At 41.5% G+C, this 20,410-nt stretch overlaps 2 protein-coding genes across 3 annotated transcripts in view; one reads left to right on the plus strand and one right to left on the minus strand.

The window, feature by feature from the left end:
• Positions 1–7,824, plus strand: part of ERMP1 (endoplasmic reticulum metallopeptidase 1) — a 37,195-nt gene extending 29,371 nt beyond the window's left edge. Inside the window, exons 13-15 of the mRNA XM_060762291.2 lie at positions 1,197–1,312; positions 3,056–3,222; positions 3,452–7,824. Of these exons, the coding sequence (XP_060618274.2) occupies positions 1,197–1,312; positions 3,056–3,222; positions 3,452–3,616 (448 nt within the window). The 3' untranslated portion in view covers positions 3,617–7,824. The remainder of the gene's footprint in view (positions 1–1,196; positions 1,313–3,055; positions 3,223–3,451) is intronic.
• A 1,597-nt stretch (positions 7,825–9,421) lies between these two features.
• Positions 9,422–20,410, minus strand: part of RIC1 (RIC1 homolog, RAB6A GEF complex partner 1) — a 69,823-nt gene continuing 58,834 nt past the window's right edge. For both annotated transcript variants that reach the window (XM_060762290.2, XM_060762289.2), the window contains exons 22-26: positions 16,963–17,249; positions 14,733–14,927; positions 13,176–13,353; positions 12,848–13,036; positions 9,422–11,340 (exon numbers count right to left, since the gene is read on the minus strand). In XM_060762290.2, coding sequence (XP_060618273.2) covers positions 11,052–11,340; positions 12,848–13,036; positions 13,176–13,353; positions 14,733–14,927; positions 16,963–17,249 — 1,138 coding nt within the window. In that variant the 3' untranslated portion in view covers positions 9,422–11,051. The remainder of the gene's footprint in view (positions 11,341–12,847; positions 13,037–13,175; positions 13,354–14,732; positions 14,928–16,962; positions 17,250–20,410) is intronic.

Raw genomic sequence — 20,410 nt, forward strand, 5'->3', positions numbered from 1 at the left:
CTTTCCAGCACAATTGCATTTGCAAGCAGTGTGTTCAGTCCAGAGTTGTCAGACATCTGGCCCTCCAAATAATTAGGACTCCCAACTCCCAGAAGACCTAGTCAGTTTGTCCAATGGTTAGGAATTCTACAAGCTGAAGTCCGAAACACCTGGAAGGCCACAAGTTTTACACCACTGATAGTCCAAGGTGCTGGTACCTATGGCCCTCCAGCTGCTGTTACATCCCTGTTCCTGTCATGATGGGAGTAGCATTTCATTGTCAGTTCCTCAGTCTGGCTCATTCTGATCAGATTTATGAGACATAGCAATAATATTACTGTGAAGTGTAACCCATCACTTATCAGAACTGCCATCTTCATGAAACTACACACAATGGTACAAGAAGTCAGATCATTCTCGGTGTCATCTTCTGTGGAGGTAGTTGTTGATCATCATTCTTCTCTCCCTTCCTGTGTCCTTCAACTGGATGGAAAGGCAAAATGACAACCTGTACATAGAGGTCATTCACCCAGAGTCTCACAGGATGTATGATGCCCTGAAGATTATTCCTTTCCGTGTCATTGGTTCCCTAGTGGAACAAAAGAAAGGAATAACCAACAATGGGCTTGTCAGCCTTTCTATTAGACTGCAGATTTTTGCCCCAGGAAGATAGTAGTCTACTCTGAAGAAATCAAAACCCAGACAGGCTCAGTATCCACATGTGTTACCACAAGGCTGGGTAACTTTGCAGCGGAGGATTGCATTCACTTCCTAGAGGAACTTATAGGGCTGCACCTGCTCTCACAAAGCAACAACACATTTCTACCATGTTTCAAGTTTAAAAAAAGACCTCTGGCTGTGCCCTTTGTCCACTTGGCCAACCTTCCAATGACTTTTCCAATAACCCAGGAAAATGGAGGATTTAGGACACATATGAGAGTTATCACCCCAAGGATCTTGTCCATCTTTTGGGGCCATACCAATTAATTTGAAGCAGTGATTTCAGTATAATACCATTGATTTAAATTTTATTTTAATATTTATACGTGTGTGTGTGTGTGTGTGTGTTTATTGGAAACTTTAAAATTGTGTTGGAAGCCATCTTGCTTCCTTACCTGACATTGGGATAAAAATCAAACCAATAAATAATTCAATGCACTTTAAAGTGTTTTGATGAATCACAGTGATTTTTAAAAGCAGAATTTTTTTTCTTATAGAAAGAATTGGTATCTTCCTGCTCCAGCAGTTGCTCCCAAAGAACCTGTCCACTTTCAGCTTCTCTCCAAAAAGCAAACGCCTCGGGGTTCTACAAAGTTAACCTTTGAAGCCTCAGGTGAGTCATGATGGCCATCACTCCTTCCATTGTGACTTTTCTGTGGGAGATATTTTAGATTTGTAATTCCCTTGTAAAACAAGGTACTCTATTCCTCCCTGGTACCTTGTGTTTGCTGAACCTTATGAAAAGCAGAAGTGATCTTCCAGTTTGTAACCTCTGGCCGTTCCAGTGGAGGATCTCCACATAATGGTTCAGAATTGCCAGTTATATGAAGCACAGATTACCTGTTTTAGATTTGTTACTCTCTATGTGAGGAGAATGACAGAACTGGTGATGCATGCTGCTTTTCTTGAGATGCCGTAACCCTTTTGTTCTTTGGAGCACATTCCCATCAGGTTTATTTATTTATATTTCTCTGTAATTTTTCCATCTGGAAGCCTTCAAATAATGTTGAATACTACAAATTACATGGTCACGAGAAGGCTTTAAGATGTTGCTGCTTTTGACAAGGTAACACTGCCCCATCTACACTGCCATATCAAGACTAGATTATCTGCTTTGAACTGGATTATTTGACATTGTAGACTTATATAAAGAGCCCCTGGTGGTGCAGCGGGTTAAACCACTAAGGTGTTGAACTTGCTGATTGAAAGGTCAGCGATTTGAATCCAGGGAGCGGGGTGGGCTCCTACTGTTAACCTCAGCTTCTACCAACCTAGCAGTCCGAAAACATTCAAATCTGAGTAGATCAGTAGGTACCATTTCTGTAAGAAGATAATGATGCTCTATGCAGTCATGCCAGCCACATGGCCTAGGAGGTGTCTATGGACAACACCAGCTCTTCGGTCTAGAAATTGAGATGAGTTCCACCCCCCAGAGTTGGACACAACTAGCCTTAATGTCAAGGGGAAACCTTTACCTTTACCCAAATTCATATAATCCAGTTCAAAGCAGATAATCTGGGTCATCTGCTTTGATACTTTGGGATATATGGCAGTATAGATCGAGCCAGTGTTGATACTGAAAATTACCTGATAGAAAAAGCCCAGTCTTTTCACACAACAGCTGTTTCTTTTATTTACTGGAAATTAAAGCATTTCTGTCATGCCTCAAGTGGCTGCCAAAGAAAAGTAAATGACATTACCTATCCTCTGCAATCTTAGGCCCCTTCTACACTGCCATATAAAATCTAGATTGTCTGCTTTGAACTGGATTATATGGTAGACTCATACAATCCAGTCCAAAATAGATAATGTGGATTATCTCTTTTGATAATATGTACTATATGGAAGTGTAGAAGGGGCCTTAATTTAAGGCTTGATACATGAGAACTAAGGGGTGAAAGGGGGCTAAATAAAAAGAAAAACCAGGGTGCTATTTTTTAAATGACTTCTTAGATGGAAATAGTTCAGATGATGTGTTGGAATGACTGCTGTTGTGTAATAGTTAAGTGAGAGTGAAAGGCAATTGTCCATGCTACATACGTGATAGAAGAAAGGCCTCTCATAGGTGCACTTGGCATAAATAAACCAGTTTGTTGGTAGTGTAAGCATATGTGTAGTTTCATTTTTTTAAAATAAAATCTCCTTTTGAGTAGGCATATATAAGGTTGACTGGTTTGCCTCCTTTTTAGAAAGTAATGCATGTGAGAAGATTGGTGAAACAAACAGTTGGAATATTGGAAAGTTAGCTTCAGGCTGAAAATAAATGCACAGCATCCCCTCAGAACACCCAGAAGGATTTCTCTCTCTCTTTTTAAAACAACTTCATGCAGAAATCTGTGTCTGCTTTACGCTTTAGGTCCAAGTCACATGTCGCTGTTCCTTCGGCCACATAAAGGCTCAACTCTTTTCCTGTGGTCTCTTGGAGATGGAACTCCCATGGTGAATGCCATCGACGGGGATTACTTTGTGTTTTATTCTCATGGGCTCCAGGCCTTGCCGTGGCAGTTCTGGATAGAGTTGAAGGTGAGGCTATGAACACTAATGCGGTCTTGAGCAAACTTTGGCCCTTCCTCCAGATGTTTTGGACTTCAACTCCCACAATTCCTAACAGCAGATTGTGGGAGTTGAAGCTCAAAATACCTGGAGGGAGGGCCGAAGTTTGGCCATGCATGCTTTAAAGTGTAATGTCATAAGGATTATTAGTTTCGTGGGCAGGTTTGACATCATCTTTCTGTTCTTTTTTGCCTTTCAGGTCTCAGATGAGAACTCTAGAGGGATGGTCACCCTTGCTATAGTTACCCATTATTTATTTGGGGACGATCAGAAGTCTCCTCAATTACTTGCCTTAATAGACCGATTTCCCAACTGGACATTTCCCTCAGGCTGGGTCTCCACTTATGATCAATTCGTCTTTTAATCCAGCAGCAACAGAAAAGCCAGTGGTTGTCCGTACCTTGTTGGATGTGATTTCCGATCACATGATGTTTGGGCAAGTTGGATGATATGGTATTATTGACAAAAAAATAACTTAGCCACAAGTGTATTTCTATGGCAGCTGAGAACCATAAAAATACTGCTATATTTCCTGCTTGGGCAGGAAGGAGGGGGTCTCTGGGTATTTTATGCAAAATTATCCCCTTTTTCTCCCACTCAAATGGCCTGTTCACCTCATGTCTGCTTAACATGAAAACTGCTTTTGCTGAAACGGCATTAGCGCAGCCCTCCTGGGCATCTTGCAATAAGAGAAGCTTTGTGCAGAAACTCCAAGCACAACGTATAATAATTTCACAGGCTTTAAATAACACATGTCCTGCCATCTTTTAGCATTGTCCTAATCAACTAAAGACTATGGCTCGGAGACTTTTAACATTGGAGATCATGAAAGCTAAGAAAGAAGTCATGGTGATCTCAGTTTGGCAGTACTGATGCTCATTTTGCATGCAATCAAAGTCCTTTAAATTGTAATGCTAGAGAACATGGTGAGCAGGCTCCAAATTTTGCGTGACCTGATGGTATTCCTGGGTCCCTTTCCCCTGAACTATCTGTATTTCCTTCCTTGATCTTTCTACTGTTGTGTCTCTTGCAGTAAGAGGCTGAATCAGGTCCATCTTCCCTTTGGGAATCAGTGAACATGAAAGCTAGTCAGGCAGAGGTGTCCGATGCAAGCACATAAGCACTGTTTTATATATTTCTAAGCACTGAGCCACCACTCTGGCCTTCCGTATGCATAAGTGTGTGTGTTTTGTAATTTCGTCATGGGTAATCTGTTGATGAGTAGATGTTGCATTACCAATGACTAACCTTTGTATTATTTATTTGATTTCCTTTGCGGTTTCCACATCAACTCAAAAGTTGTGAGCTTTTGAGTTGGTTTTGAAAAACTCCTCACATGTCTAAATGTCTAGAAAGTGCTTTTGTCAAAGATGTTCAACTGAGGGTGTCTTCAATGAGAAAGACAAAGAAAGTTTAAGAATGAGTACCTGGTAAGGGAATTGCTATGGTTTCCCTTCCTCTCTTGAATTTTAAGACCGTAATCCTGTGGTCTCTGAGAAAGTATCACAGGGAGTATAGTGTTTACGGTGGAGCACTTTCTATTTTCAGTTCCAAGAGAGGGGCCACTTGCTCAAGCCACCTTCTTGCCAATCACGAAACATTTGCACCCCTTTCCTGACTCTAGTGATGGTGCTCCAAACAGGCAGAAGAACAGTCTTTTGTGTGTGTGTGTGTTGGGTGGTGGAATCATACCAAGTAGTGGTTTGAGACCATAGGACCTGAAGCAAGGAACTCATAAATGTCTCTTCCCCATTTGAAACATTGGGAATGGATGGGGAAGGAACCAAGCCAGACAATGTAACCAAAGGCAAAAAATTTTAAAAAGTAAAAAGACACTTTTCTCCTTGTTTTCATGACACTCTCCATGACATAGAACTGTTTTATTGTGCGAAAGTAAATTCCAAAGATGTCATTTCATGGGGGAAATTATTTCCAAAGCCGAATACATTGACCAAAACCTCTTTTTCAGTCATCCATCTAGAGCAGAAAGGTGGTTGCGAGCAAGTCTCATGAACTAGAAGCCATTAAGAAAGAATACAAAAAAGCACACAACGTCTGGTATTGTCTTGTTATGACTGGTGCTGGGAAAACTGGGGACCAGGAGCAGGTTACTTTTTGGATGTTGAACAGGAAGAGAGTCTCCTTGCATGTTGTAGCTCTACCTCCAACAAGTCAAACAGCCTCAAATTGGTCAGAGATATTTCCCTTTGTTATATTATTGTTTGTCTGGCAGTTGTTCAAGTGCGGAGGTGGATTTCTATGCTCTTCCAGTGTTAAGTAGGATCTTGGCCACTGTGCTTTTAATAAGATATTTGATATCTATGTGTGATGACAAGATGGGATAGCAAATTTGGTCAAGGAACCTTTATGAGATCTTTAGGCAAACGTTTTTGTTTCCCACAAAGAGCCCAAACACAAAGAAAGTATCTCAGGCTGGAGCTACACTGCCCTATATCCCAGGATCTGATCCCAAATTATCTTCTTATCCCAGATTTGGCAGTGTAGACTCATATAATCCAGTTCAAAGCAGATAATCTGGGATCAGATCCTGGGATTTGGGCAGTGTAGAATCCAACCTCAGATAGTAGGCAGCTCAGACATGTTTCCATTTCTCAGATTCTTTTTCTGCCCAGTTTCTACTTCTGAAGGAGAAAGTTGTATGTCATGTGTGTAATGTAAACTGGATTGTTCTGTTACAGTGAAAGATGTAAAAACAGCACTTGCCAAAATATTCATATATAAATTCTTCCATATGTTGCACATAGATTATAATAAATTATGCATATTTTGGTAGAGCACTATAAGAAGAGCAGTGCTGAGAAACTAAGATATTAGTTCACACCAAGCTCACTGAGAATATTCTTACGTTGTAGGAACTTTTTCAGGGAAAAAGAGAACATCCATATGGAAAGGACAAGGTGAGAAATATTATATATAGACAGCATTATCTGGAAGCAATTTTCAAACCGCTTTTACAAGTGAAGGCAATTAGAATCAGGTACTCGTGCAAATCCATAGTAATCCATATTTTTACAATGTAGATATATTGTTACAGTTGCATAATATGCATAAATTTGCATAAATTCTGAAGATGATAAATTGCCCCCCCCCCCCATAAAGATGACTTCACCATTTTGAAAAAAATTAATTGCAACTTAAAAGCAGGTTTGTAGAAATGTAAATTTCAATATTACATTAAATGCACTATTCCCAGGCATTTAGCTCTCCCTACCTTTCTGGTTTTTTTCGGTGTGTTTTCCTGCCTCAGTTTCATATCATGAACAGACAGAAGTAAAGAAATGCAACCCACATGACTTCAGAACACAGGCAGTTGTACTTGGCATGATGGAGCGGGGACACAAATGCAGAGCTCCCCTTGTTTAGTGCAATATGTCATTTAGCCTTAAATCACAGCATTGCTTTAGGTACTAAACTCAAACACTTGAAGCAAAGCTGACCAAATGTAGCCTATATTAACATATGCATGGAATCCTTGTTTCCAAAGCAGCTGATCTTGCATGCAATATTTTACCTTCTATTTAGAAATATTTTATAGCAGGAAATGAGCCGTGTTGTAGATTGTTTGCCTCTCTTTACGTATTTCTCTATCCATGTGTGCTTAAAATCTCACTGCACTTTATTGTGCGGTTCTCCAACAAAATAAAGCTTGGAGAATTTCTAAATCTGTTGTACAGAAATGCACAAAGCATCCCATTGTGCCTCTAAACTTGGGTGTGACGTTTTTTAATGACTGCATGATGTATATACAGAAAAAAGGGGGAGGGGAGACCTACATTTCTCAGTGCATGCTAGGATCATCAGGGCAAATGATTAAATATTTGCTTAACTCAGGATGCATATTTTATGAAGAAGCTGAGTGCCACGTAGGATGTCTTTTTGCTGAATTCCTGCCTTTTAAAACAATACTTAATTGTTCAGCACATGGGTTCATTTCTTGATCGTTTTGTCCAGCCTTCCTTGGTTTAAACATTACACTGAAAGCCCTCAACAGAGCTGTTCAGTTGAAAATTTCTCATTGACAAAATGAGTCTTGTGTGGAACCCCCTGAGTTCATTGCATTTATTACAAAGCTACTTTATTTAATTTAGCTTAACTGTGGACTTTATAAGTGAAAAATAAATTGATCTGTGCTTCTGTATAACACTATAGGCTGTATTTAGAGGCTCTATAAAACAAATATAGATGGTGTGGTGGGGAAACAGCTGTCTCTTTCTGTTCTATGCTATTTTTCTGTGTGCAAGACCACTTCTGCACAGAAATTCCAGGTGTGAGCCCTCGGCTGCTGTTTAAAGTGTTATACTAGCAATGCAATCCTATGTGTCTACTCAGAAATAAATCTCATTGAGTTCAGTATGGCTTATTCCCATGTAAATGTCTATAGGATTGCATCTTAAGAACTACAGGCGTATTAACATCTTCTGAAAACTAAGCCATAGTTGAACCAGAAGCATGTTAGAACTACTATGGAAGAAATTCACAAGAGGCCAAAAGGAAAATGGAATGTATGTAAAGGATAACCAATGCTAAATAAAACAATTTTATGAATAAAAATTATGTTTTTTATTAAATTCTCTATTTAGATCAACTTCACTATGAACAGAATGATGATACCCACAACTACATTTCTTTTCTGTCATGGGACACTTATATCAGTGAACTTTGCTATATAGCCAGACATTGCTTACAAACGAAAGCTGACAGAGGTAAAATGAGACGGAAGACATGAAGCTAGCAGGACATTAATACAGTATTTGCATGTATTTGAAGCATCATTAAAATTGGGTGTGTAGGTTGAAGCTTAAAGCAAGAGACCTTGGGGAGATAACACTGGTTTTAGAGGAGAGATAGAAGTCTTAAGGCATAATGATAGTGAAGGAAGGATGACAAAGGCAGAAGAGAGGTCGAGAAGAGAGACTTTGACAGTAAGATTGTTGTGGTCTTTGTAAGGGCAGTTGCCACAGGGCAAGAACAGAGTTGCAAGAAACTCAAATGTTAGCAAACACTACACAGAGAGAGTTGGGGAAACAAGGGAAATGGACATTTCAGCCATTCAGGTGAAGGAGTTTCAAGTAAAAGTAACTTGTGTTGCTGTGAGTTTTCCAGGCTGTATGGCCATGTTCCAGAAGCATTCTCTCCTGCCGTTTCACTCACACCTATGGCATCTTTGGAGGTTGCAGGTCTGTTGGAAACTAGGCAAGTGAGATGTATATATCTGTGGAATGTCCAAGGTGGAAAAGTAAGTTGTTGATGGAAAGATTTTGGCATCTTTGAATATGGTAAAAAGGTGCCAAAAATATAGATCTGATCAAAGGTGCCAAGGAATTTAAATAGGTTGACAAGGTGATATAGAAGGAATTTGCAGTTATGTTAGAAATATAGTATACGTGTATTGTTATAAAAGGAGACAAGCAGGACATGATCAAAAGGGAGGACAAACCGTTGAGGCTGTTAGGATGTGGGCCAACATGTCAATATTGCTTTGGCAAAAAAAAACAAAAACAACCCCCCCCCCCCCCCCAAAAAAAAAACCCTGGATTGGGAAAAGTCAAGTTTGCCTCTGGTAGCAAGACCACTGTGCCCATGCCAAAGGCGAAAGATTCCACAATGTTCCTTGGCAATGGAGCACAAAACTGCAAGACTCCATTTAATTTTTGACTTCGAGAAGTCTGTCTTGCAAAGGAGGGAGCTCTCAATGAAATCAAAGCTAAAAGAACTACTCCACCATCAAGATTTAGGAACTGCAAAGTATATAGAAGACCCCGAGGAAAGAATATAGTTTTTCCACTCAAGAAAAAATAAATCCTATATGGACATTTTTGGAGAAACAAGTTGCAGAGGATTCTGCTCATTGTATCCACATCCTGGCACGTAATGGGATCTCCTGTTTCACCTTGTCATCTTGTATGTCTGTCTCTGCTCTCTCCATCTTTATATCTTCAGCTTAAAGTAAAGGTAAGGTTTTTCCTGACATTAAGTCTAGTAGTGTCTGACTCTGGGAGGTGATGCTTATCTCCATTTCTAAGCTGAAAGGTAGTGTTGTCCGTAAAGGTCAGATGGCCAGCATAACTGCACGGAGCATCTTCAGCTTAAAACCCCCTTTTTTCTTAATCTTTATATATCAAATGAACAAGAAACTTGGAGGGCAAGGTCATTTCCAACCTTTGTCATTTTATTTTAAAGTTATTGCACATGTACCAGTACTAATGGTCTTACCAATGGTAAGGGCTAAGCAACAGCAATAAAACATATTTAGTTACATGTATCCATTAAAAGACATTTAACTTTGTCTTCTAGAGAATATACATATTTATGACCAATACTCCCCCCCCCCCCTTTGAATGTTCAGAACATGTTACCAGTTCCAAATTCATACAGGGAAAATTGCATTAACAAATTGAGTAACTGTACCAGAGCTATGGCAAACAGCGATGTTTATACTCCAATGAGAAATGATTTTGGTCCATGTCACTGTTCATTATACCAACGTTATAAAAATAAGTGTTAGGCTTTCTTGTATAAAAAACTAGAAGTGTTGCATTTCCCCCCAAATGGACAGTATAAACCAACCAATGTTTAAATTTTAATACTGTTATAGGTATTTAATATTATACACATTGAGAACAGCAGAGGGGAAAGGTACCTCAAAGCAACCATGAGATTCTGCTGCAACCAGCTTTTTATAACATTGCTGTATTAAAGTTAAAATAAACATTTGTAAATAGTTACAGGTGTATGCATTATAAAATATTTGCAAGATGGCTGTTCGTGTATTTACACTGTACATTGTGTAACTGAACCCTCAGTTGTAGTAGCATTCATATATAAGGGGGTATATTTACATAAAATAGTTTTCTGAAAAGAATTTACAAGTGAAATAAATAAGAATCTTCAGGAATTTAATTTCCTTTTCTTTGAATGTGTCCAAATGACAAGTGAAGTCCCAAGCAACTGATACTACTCTTAAAGTCAATCAAAGTTTGCTGCGTCTGGTTGGAAGTGCAACTTTGCTTTTAGTTTTTCTGAAGTCAACTATAAAGACATGCAAGATAGAGAGGGGAACCCCCACTGTTGTACAAGCACCAAAAGCATAAAATAGTAACCTTAATGTACAAGAGTATTCACAAAACATACAATGTATTTTACAATTTATTCAATATAAAAGCTTAATGATATCAAACAGCATAATCTACACCACACACACAGCCCAACTCCATCAGGCCATGATTTCCTTAGGCAAACTAGGCAGAATGTACCACGTTTTCATCCTAACTAGCTTCCCGGCTGAATTTTTAAAACCTGGGTTCAAATACAAGGCAATCTGAAAATGAGACACATTCCAAATATTGCCTCATTCTTCTGGGGCAAATACTTGTTTAGAATTTCCCCTCAACATAATGATAGTGTGCACGGATATAGAACAGATGTCCTTCTGCATGATTAAGTACCAAAATACAAAGAAGAAATCCGAGGTATAGAAGAGAAAATCTCAACCAGATCTACAGGATAAAATATCATTGTGTGCAAACTGAAATACCTCTACTTTCCCAGTAACCACTTTACAAAGGAAAGAGCCAAGACTGCTTATTGGGAAGCATTCACAGATTTAAGGAGGTTCTTTAGTCAGTGGATATTTTTTAAAATGTCATTAAAAAACATGTTTTGTGTAAATGTTGCTTTGAAGGCTTTGATTACTTTTCTCTGAAAGCAATGTCCTTAAATGCCGTCATTATGAAGCTGTGCTCTTGTATGAAACCTCTCCACCAACCGCTTCAATGCTGTCAGGACACCGTGCAGTCATAGCCGCTTTCCTGGAGTGGATCCTCCTCCTCCTCCAGGCCCAGCAGGTCCTCCTCATGCCGCGTGGCGGGGCTGCTCCCGGCCTCACTTTGGGGGCTGGCGCTGTGGCTTGCAGAGGCCCTGCTGTCCTCCACCCTGGGACTGGCCTGCTCCGCCACTCGTGAAAGGGCCACAGGTTGAAAGGCTTCTGGCTGCTCTTGCTCCTCTGTGATCTCACTCAGCTTCTGAAGCTGTGGCTTGATGACCGTTAGAAACGGCTTATAGCCAGGACTACAGAACAGCAAGTGAAGAAAAAGGCTATTTTAGTTACCTTGAAATTCCAGTTCAAGCTCTGCCAGACATGGGCAAACATTGAAGTCCAAAACTCCTGGAGGGAGGACCAAATTTTGCTCATGCCTATCCTAAACACTAAGCCATCGTAAGAATTATGCCCATAAAAATTTAAGAATGACACTGGCCAACACACATTTTGGTTGCTCAAATGTTAAGTCATGTTTCTGGGTATAATTGAACCTGCTGATTCCAAAAATAGCACAAGCTCCCCCTATCAGCTCTAGTTTTTGTAATACAGAACATATGCCATATACCAGTTGCCATCTGCTCACCTATAGAAAATAATAACAATATCTAAATAACTAGAGCTGATGTGGTCTATCAAATGCAATCATCTAAATCGGCAGCCCCAATAAACCCAGACACAGGCCTAAAACCCAAGACACCAAGAAAACATTTTTTTGGTAGGGTTGTGTTTGTATTTCTTTATTTTCTATCAGAAAGGAATTGTCTAGAATATTTACAACATTTGTATTGATGATCTAACTCAGGCCTCTTCAATCTGCAAAACCCTCTAAGTGTTTTGGACTTCAACTCCCAGAATTCCTGATCATTGAACAAGCTGACTGGGGCTTCTGAGAGTCCCAAACACTTGGAGGGGAACCGGTTGAAGAGGTCTGTTCTAATGTTTTGTTTTCTAAACATGATTATCTAAAGGCCAATCTAATTGATACATTAAGTTACTGTAATTTGTAAAGCAATCAATATATTTCACACTGGTCAGGTGATAACCCAATTCTCTTATATTACTGTGCTAGTCAGAAGTATACTTCCATACTATCTTTAACATATAGTTTGGGTCACCAACAGAGCCACCGTAAATTTGCTCTTCCACATTTAAATACAACACCGTGTTTCCCGCCACCATTTCCTTCTTTTTAAATGTTCAGGAGAGCATTCACTAGAGAAATGTATTCTATTGTCAGAAACTATTTACAGCAACTGAAACAGGAAAAGCCTCTAAAGTAAAACAATTATTGCTAAAGGCCTCTGAACAATATACCTCATGAGCTTTTTATTATTCCAGGCATTGTATTTGTGGAACTTGTTTCTAAAACACACCAAATCCATCTGAGCAAATTGTACGGGAACTGAAAAAACATGTTGAGGATAATATGCATTTTTCTGCTGTATAGTGCATTATTCCAAGTCCTGTACCAAAGTGATTTGATACATTTTGATAGTTTTGATCTGTGCATAATTTTCTACTCCTAGTCAAAAGTGTGCTGCCACCTATAACTCATTTTTCAATTTTGGGAAATTTGGTAACTTTTGGAAACCACCTCCACATTTCGAGAGCCTGACTTGAGGAAGTTCAAATTAAATAGTTAATTTGTAATAACTAGTTTACAATCCAGTAAAAACTTGAGCATCATGCTTAATGGCATGCAGATTTAGCTGATAGACAGGCAACTGGAAACTATTGCAACACTTTAAAACTTACCAATCTGTTGAAGCCCATCTATCTACTGCCTGCAACCCTGTTTTAATATTCTGCAGCATCTCCCCATCGACCTCTGAAGACTGCATGAGGCTAAAGACTTGGCTGATCACCGAAGACTCTCGGAGAATAAGGCCTATAATAATGCACCAGTCCAAACATCCAGCTTCCATAAAAATATGAAGCAAATACCTACCAAAAAAAGAAAAAGCAACTTTTAAAACAAGCAAAATGTCAGCTCTTCCATAGAACACTCTATTTTGTCCACATTCTGCTAGGTATGGCTGAAGGGACAACTCAAATTACCCCTCAAGAGTTCAGCATGACTTACCGCAGCTGAACCTGTGATTTATGCGGCCCTTTGCTGGCCAGCTCCAAGGAGATATGTTCCAACTCTGATTGTGTTAAGCTCAATGTAGAAAAGTTTTCATCCACCATAGTCCAGTCTCCATCTACTATAGAGCTGGTTTCTGTCAAGTCAGTGGCTGAACCAATACTGCATTCATCACCTGTCAAAATACAGTAATGTACACATAAAAGTATGTTAAAAATCTAGATGATATTTTTGCAGCAGACAGACCAATCTTACTAAGATCTTCTAGCTTAGCAGACCTATATTCTTTTTTTCTTAATAAGACCAGGAATAGTACAAAACCTTCTCTGAAAGAAAATGTTCCTATCATTACCAAAGTCAAGAGCAGCATTAAATATATTTTAGAGCAAAGCCCCAGACACCACAGCCAAAAGCCAGTAGCATTTTAATAGGCTTTTAGAGTTGTCTCATGCTTGCAGTGCGACAGCATGGCCTAGCAGATCTCAACTGAATTCAGGAATGACACCCAAGTCAAGTTTAATGGATGAGGACTGGCAAATAAATATCAAGCTGAGAGACCTTGTCTAGATCTACTAGTGGACCCATGTTTCTTTCTCCCCCCCCCCCCCCTTCTTCCCTTCCCTCCTCCACCCCACCTGGAAACCTACTTTGGTGGTTTTGAAGTTTAGCAGGAGTTGCTAGAGGAGATGGAAATGCTCCTCTCCCAGTTCTTTTACAGAAGCAAGTTTCATCAGTGGAAAAAAAACTACTGGATCACCCCACCTGTACAGTGAAAATTGCAATACTGCCTTCTTCATTACCAGATGCTCCATCCAAACACAGTGTCTCATGCTTTTTTAAAGAGTTTGCTTATTAGCATGAGAGCTAGAAACTTGTTTTCTTATGGAAAGCACAGTGTTGTGACTCTTAGCGTCTCTGTTACTGGCCATTTGATATACTCTGTAGTACAATAGTAACCATGCAGATTTCTAGACTGTTCTGAGAAGGACATCATTAATCTTTCACTAAGGAAACACAAAGCACAGTGTGGCTTTGCTCCTTAAGAAATGTCCTTACGTGCAGTCTTTTACACTTTAAAATATAGTCTTCTAGATTTCTCCCATTTTAGGGCTGGATAGAAATATTCTGAAATTTAAAATGTGCATAGATTTATTTGGTAAGGAGATAGGAAATTACATTCTTAATGGTGCTTTTTCTTCTCCCAAGCATTGATGTGGGTTTCCCCCCAGGATTTCCTACACTTAGAATGCAACTCTGTAGATTATTTTGTGTAATTTTAGGGGAAATTTGCTCCCCACAACTTTTGTTGCTTTTGACCCAATTACTTCTCTGAATTCATCCTATTTCTAATAACTAACTTTGCATTTTATTATTTGTTATTGTTTTCTTTTGATATTCAATTTTCCTTCTGTATTTGATGAGTTCCTAAAAAAGACTAAACGTTCAGGAAAAAGCTGTAAGACTTTTTCATTTGGGGGTAAAATATAGAATGTAACCATATAGGAATATGATGATTCGAAGAAAACCAAGTAAAGGATCAAGAAAAGCACGCACCTTTATTCAACAAAGGCGAGAGGAATGCCTCCTGCATGTGGGGTCCATGGGATGATGCTGCATCCATTTCTCTCTGGGAGGAACTAATGGAACCAAGCCAGCTGTGACTTCTGGACACATTTGGAACGCCAGTATCCACCTCCATATTCAAATAGCTGTCAGCAGACTGAGACTTTAAGAGCTGCTCACCTATTACTGGAAGTGAAAGCACATGAAGAGTTTAACGCCCCAATAACTGGGAAAATACCATGCCTACATTGAGCCCTAGGGAACTTTAAATCAAAATGCATTGTTCTAGTCCTTCCTGATCCAGTGTTTGGCAGTGTCTTGTGTGTTGGACTATGGATCTGGAAGACCAAAGTTCAAATCCCTATATGGCCATGCATATGCACAAGGTGATGTTAGCCAAATAACACTCTCTAAACCCCCATTTCAACCCCCTTGAATAAAACCATATGGGAGAGTTGCTTTAGCATAGCCTTAAGTTGGAGATGACCTCAACCAATGACTTTGCTATCACTTTTCATTTTATTCATATCAGCCCTCACAACCAGCTAAGTGTTTCTGGAATACATAGCCTCATTATATGTGAACAAGGCTAGGTACGATGAAGTCCCATGAAAAAACCAAGCACATTCATTTTCTTCCTCTATACCATATTTTAAGCATGGAACGTTTATCAGCCATGTATCATCTTCTTGCAATAACTAATTGCTATACTTTAAAATCTGCTGACTCAACACTTCAAAGAAATTCTTTATAACCATATTGTTAGTATCAATTGGCCATGGTAGTCGATGCACTTGTTACATACCAAACAGACTACTGCAACACACACTACATGGAATTGCCTTTGAAGACTGTTCAGAAGCTCCAAATGGTCCAACAGGTGGCAGCCAGGTTGCTCACTGGAGCAGGGTACAGGGAGCATTCAACTCCCCTGTTATGTCAGCTCCACTGGCTGCTAGTCTGCTACCAAACACAATTCAAAGTGCTGGCTTTAGCTTATAATGGTTCCGGCCCAGCTTACCTATCCGAACATCCTCTTTGAACCAACATGGAGATTAAGATCTTCTGGGGAGGCCCTGCTCTCGGTCCCACCTCTGTCACAGGCACAAATTGGTGGGGACGAGAGACAGGGCCTTCTCAGTGGTGGCCCCTCAGCTATGGAACTCCCTCCCCAGTGATATTCGATCAGCTCCTTCCCTGTTAACCTTCAGAAAAAAAGTCAAAACATGGCTATGGGACCAAGGTTTTGGGGAATAACCTCAGTGCAGTAAATGAACAATGAATTAGTGCAATGACAATTTTGAAATGGACCTGGACTATGACTTTGGATGACATGAGTTAATAATTGATTTAACTGTTTTTGTTTTAATTTTCTGTTTTTAATGTGTTTTTACCAATTGTATGTTTTTAAGGCATCAAATTCTGTCATTATGTGAAGCCGCTCTAAGTCCCCCTCAGGGTTGAGAAGCGCTGGGAACAAATATAGTAGGTAAATAAATAATAAATGTGTAAAGTAATTATTTAATTATAGAATAACAGAGTTGGAAGAGATCACGTGGGCCATTCAGTACAACCCCATTCTGCCAAGAAGCAGGAAAATGGCATTCAAAGCACCCCCGACAGATGACCATCCAGCCTCTGTTTAAAAGCCTCCAAAGGAGGAGTCTCCACCACACACTGGGGCAGAGAGCTCCACTGTTGAATAGCTCTCACAGTTAGGAAGTTCTTCCTAATGTTCAGGTGGAATCTCCTTTCCTGTAGTTTGAAGCCATTGTTCTGTGGCCTAGTCTCCAAGGCAGCAGAAAAGAAGCTTGCTCTCTTCTCCTTATGATTTCCCCTCACATCTTGAAACATTGCCCTCATGTCTCCTCTCAGTCTTCTCTTCTGCAGGCTAAACCTGCCCAGCTCTTTAAGCCACTCCTCACAGGACTTGTTCTCCAGACCCTTGATCATTTTAGTCACTCTCCTCTGGACACATTCCAGCTTGTCAACATTGCCCTTAAATTGCAGTGTCCACAATTGGACACAGTATTCCAGATGTGGTCTGACCAAGGCAAATTATAATACAAGACACATGCACACTGGCCTTGGCTTTTGGATTTAACACAAACACAGAGGGAAAAAGGATGGCTCAGAACCACTGCATTTCTGTCTCTTCTCAAGTTCTGTTAGGCATATGGCTTCTGTACTTCTTTCTGACCCAAGCAAGGCAATATCTTACCTGTCCTATACTTTCCATTTTTAAGAGGTGAATTTATGGAACAGACTGGAATAACAGGAAATGGCCAGAGGAAGTCATTGTGCAGTTTCTTCAAGGCAGTCACAAAGTCATCCACACGGGCCGCTCTGGTGCGCTCCTTACACAACCAGCCTATCAGCTCAAAACCCAGCTGGGCAGCAAAGCAACCCAGGTCCTTCAGCCGGATTTCTTCTAGCAGGTGGCGAGCATGTCTCCAGAGCATCATATCGATGTACATATTCTCAGCACAGTCGCTGTCCTTGCTCCACCTACAAATAATTTTTTTGAAAGACACATGTCCATAGCCAAATTAATTGAAGATTCATTTCTGTTGCCTTAGCTTCTTAGAATAATGTCGAACTATATGTTACTGACAGCATAAAACAGTGGCATGCGATATATTGCATTTCTTCAACTGTAATGTGCAACTGATTGCAAGATGCACCCTAATTTCAGTACCACCACCAAAAATACGTAAGATACACCTGTGATTCTAAGACACAGCCCATTTTAGAGGGGTTTTTTTGGGGTGGGACGGGACGGGATGAGTGTTAGAATTATTCTTAACTTTATTTCTGCCCCACTTTTCTCCCCATACAGACTCAAGACGGTTTACAATGACATTACATATTCTAATAAAAACATGGAAAATACAAAAGTTAACAAAAACAATTAAAAAATGAAAGGTTGCTTACCTGTAACCGTAGTTTCCCTAGTGGTATGCTGTGAATCCGCACTATTGGTATCTCTCTGCGCATGCGCAGCATAGCTCGGAATTCTTCAGTTAAAGATTTAAAAAGGATGGCGGTTGGCCCCGCGCACACTCCCCAAGGCACTATAAATAGCCCGCGGAAGGCTAACCGCCTCAGTTCTCTTCGGCCGCAAAAACAGCTCAAAGAGGAGGCATGACAACTGCGGGGAGGATGGGCGGGGCCGTGCGGATTCACAGCATACCACTAGGGAAACTACGGTTACAGGTAAGCAACCTTTCATTTTCCCTGCGTGGCTATGCTGTGAATGCGCACTATTGGTAGCAGACTAGCAAGCTACTCACTGTGGCTGGTGGGCGTCATGCCACCGCAGAAAAAAGCACTGCTCGACCAAAGGAAGCATCCTTCTTCGATGCCAGGTCAAGCTTGTAGTGTGTCACGAAGGTTATGGGTGTCGACCACGTTGCTGCACGGCAGATTACATCTAACGGCACACCCCTCAGGAAAGCCGAAGACGCAGACTGCGCCCTAGTCGAATGTCCTTTTACTCCATGCGGGACCTCCCGTCCCGACCTCTGATACGCCAACCTGATAACAGACACAATCCAAGCAGACAGGCGTTGTGGTGTTACGGGAAGACCCACAGAGTCTTGGCGGTACTTTATGAATAGTCTCGGTGTTTTCCTTATGTCCTTAGTCCGATCAAGGTAAAAAGCAATAGCCCGGCGAACATCCAACTTATGGAGCCTTCGTTCCAGAGGGGAGGATGGCTCCTGGAAGAAGGCTGGCAACACAAGTTCCTGGGACATGTGAAAGTTAGAAGTCACCTTGGGCAAGAAAGAAATGTCCGTTCGAAGCACAACTTTGTCCTTATGAATGCGGAGGTAAGGAGGGTCCGCTCTGAGCGCACATAACTCGCTCACCCGTCTGGCCGATGTGATGGCAACTAGGAACGAAACCTTCCAAGTTAAATGAGAGATGTTGCATGTAGCCATCGGTTCATATGGAGGACCTTGAAGAGAATCTAGTACTAACTCCAGACTCCAAGAAGGGGCAACAGGGTTGACCGGCGGTCTCATGTTCCCCATCCCTTTCAGGAAAAGCTTGACATAGTAATCCGTGAAGAGAGATGGGAGACCATGCTTTCTCCTAAACCACGACACAGCAGCCAGATAGCACTTCACTGATGACAAGGCGAATCCTGAGTCTAAAAGAGAGCCAAGGAACTCCAACACCTCAGAAATCGGGGCTGTAACTGGGTCATTTCCCCTTGATGTCACGAACTCCCTGAAGCGCCTCACCTTGTACGTATAAGAGCGCTTAGTGGATGGCTTATGAGCCGCTTCCAGCACCTCCCTGACTTTCTCAGACACTTGGGTGACTAATCCCTGGGTAGTATTCTCCACGCTGTCAACTTTAGGGTGTGGACATCGGGGTAGAGAACTTTGCCGTTCTGTGCTGTTAGGAGATCCGCCCTGACCGGCAGACGCCTGAACACGCCCCGTGACATCTCTAGAAGTGCTGCAAACCATGGTTGCCGGGGCCACCATGGCGCGATTAGAATGCAGTGACTCTTGTCTGTTCGCAACTTTGTAATCACTTTGAGGAGTAGGGGAAAAGGGGGAAAGGCATACAGGTAATCCCCCGACCATTTCAAGAGGAAGGCATCCCCCAGACAACCCTGATCGTAATTGGGCCTCTTGCGTGCACAATACTGGGTGCATTTCGCGTTCTCGTTGGACGCAAACAAGTCTATCTTTGGTGTTCCCCACATATTGTAAATGAGATTCAAGGCGTCCTGGTTGAGGGACCACTCGTAGATTGTCAGAGGAGACCTGCTGAGCATGTCGGCCAGCACATTCTCCTCCCCTGGCAGGTGAACCGCTATCAGGTAAATGTCCCTGGCCACACACCACTCCCAGATGCGTATTGTCTGGTCTAGCAGTGGTTGAGATCTTGTGCCTCCCTGCTTGTTTATATAGTACATTGTGGTAGTGTTGTCCGTTACCACCTGAACTACCTGGCCCAACAGTGAATTTTCGAAGGATTTCAGGGCCTTCTCCACCGCCATGAGCTCTAACACATTTATATGGAAAACTGCCTCTTCGGGCGACCATATCCCCTGGGCTGTTATGCCCCTGAAATGCGCCCCCCAACCATGCATGGAGGAATCGGTGGTAACGACCCTTGATGGCTCGGGGAGCTGGAAGGGGTGGCCTGCTAGGACATTGGAAGGGTTTGTCCACCAACTGAGGGACTCTTTGACCATCAGTGGCATCTCCAATCTTGCATTGGGCTTGTCCACCCCTGGGCTGTGGACTGACAAGAACCAGGCCTGCAGTGGTCGTAGCCGAAGTCTGGCATACAGCGTGACGGAAGTCATCGAAGCCATATGGCCGAGCAGAGCCTGCACTGTCTTCACCGTCACCCGCTTCGCCTGGATAACTGGAGCTATCATGGATTGCAGAGACGCAAAGCGGTCCTCCGGCAAAAAGGCCCGTTGGTGCTCCGAATCCAGCACTGCTCCGATAAACTGGATTCTGCGACACGGCAGGAGATTTGACTTCTCTGCATTCATAACAAGGCCTAGAGACTGGAGAAGAGAGAGAGTCGTATTGATATGCATTCTCAATCTCTCGCGAGTATTTCCCACCAACAGCCAGTCATCTATGTACGGATAGATAGTCACACCCTGGGTTCGCAGGTAGGCAGCAATCACA

The sequence above is a fragment of the Anolis sagrei genome, chromosome 2 (genome assembly GCF_037176765.1).
Source record: "Anolis sagrei isolate rAnoSag1 chromosome 2, rAnoSag1.mat, whole genome shotgun sequence".
Lineage (NCBI taxonomy): Eukaryota > Metazoa > Chordata > Lepidosauria > Squamata > Dactyloidae > Anolis > Anolis sagrei.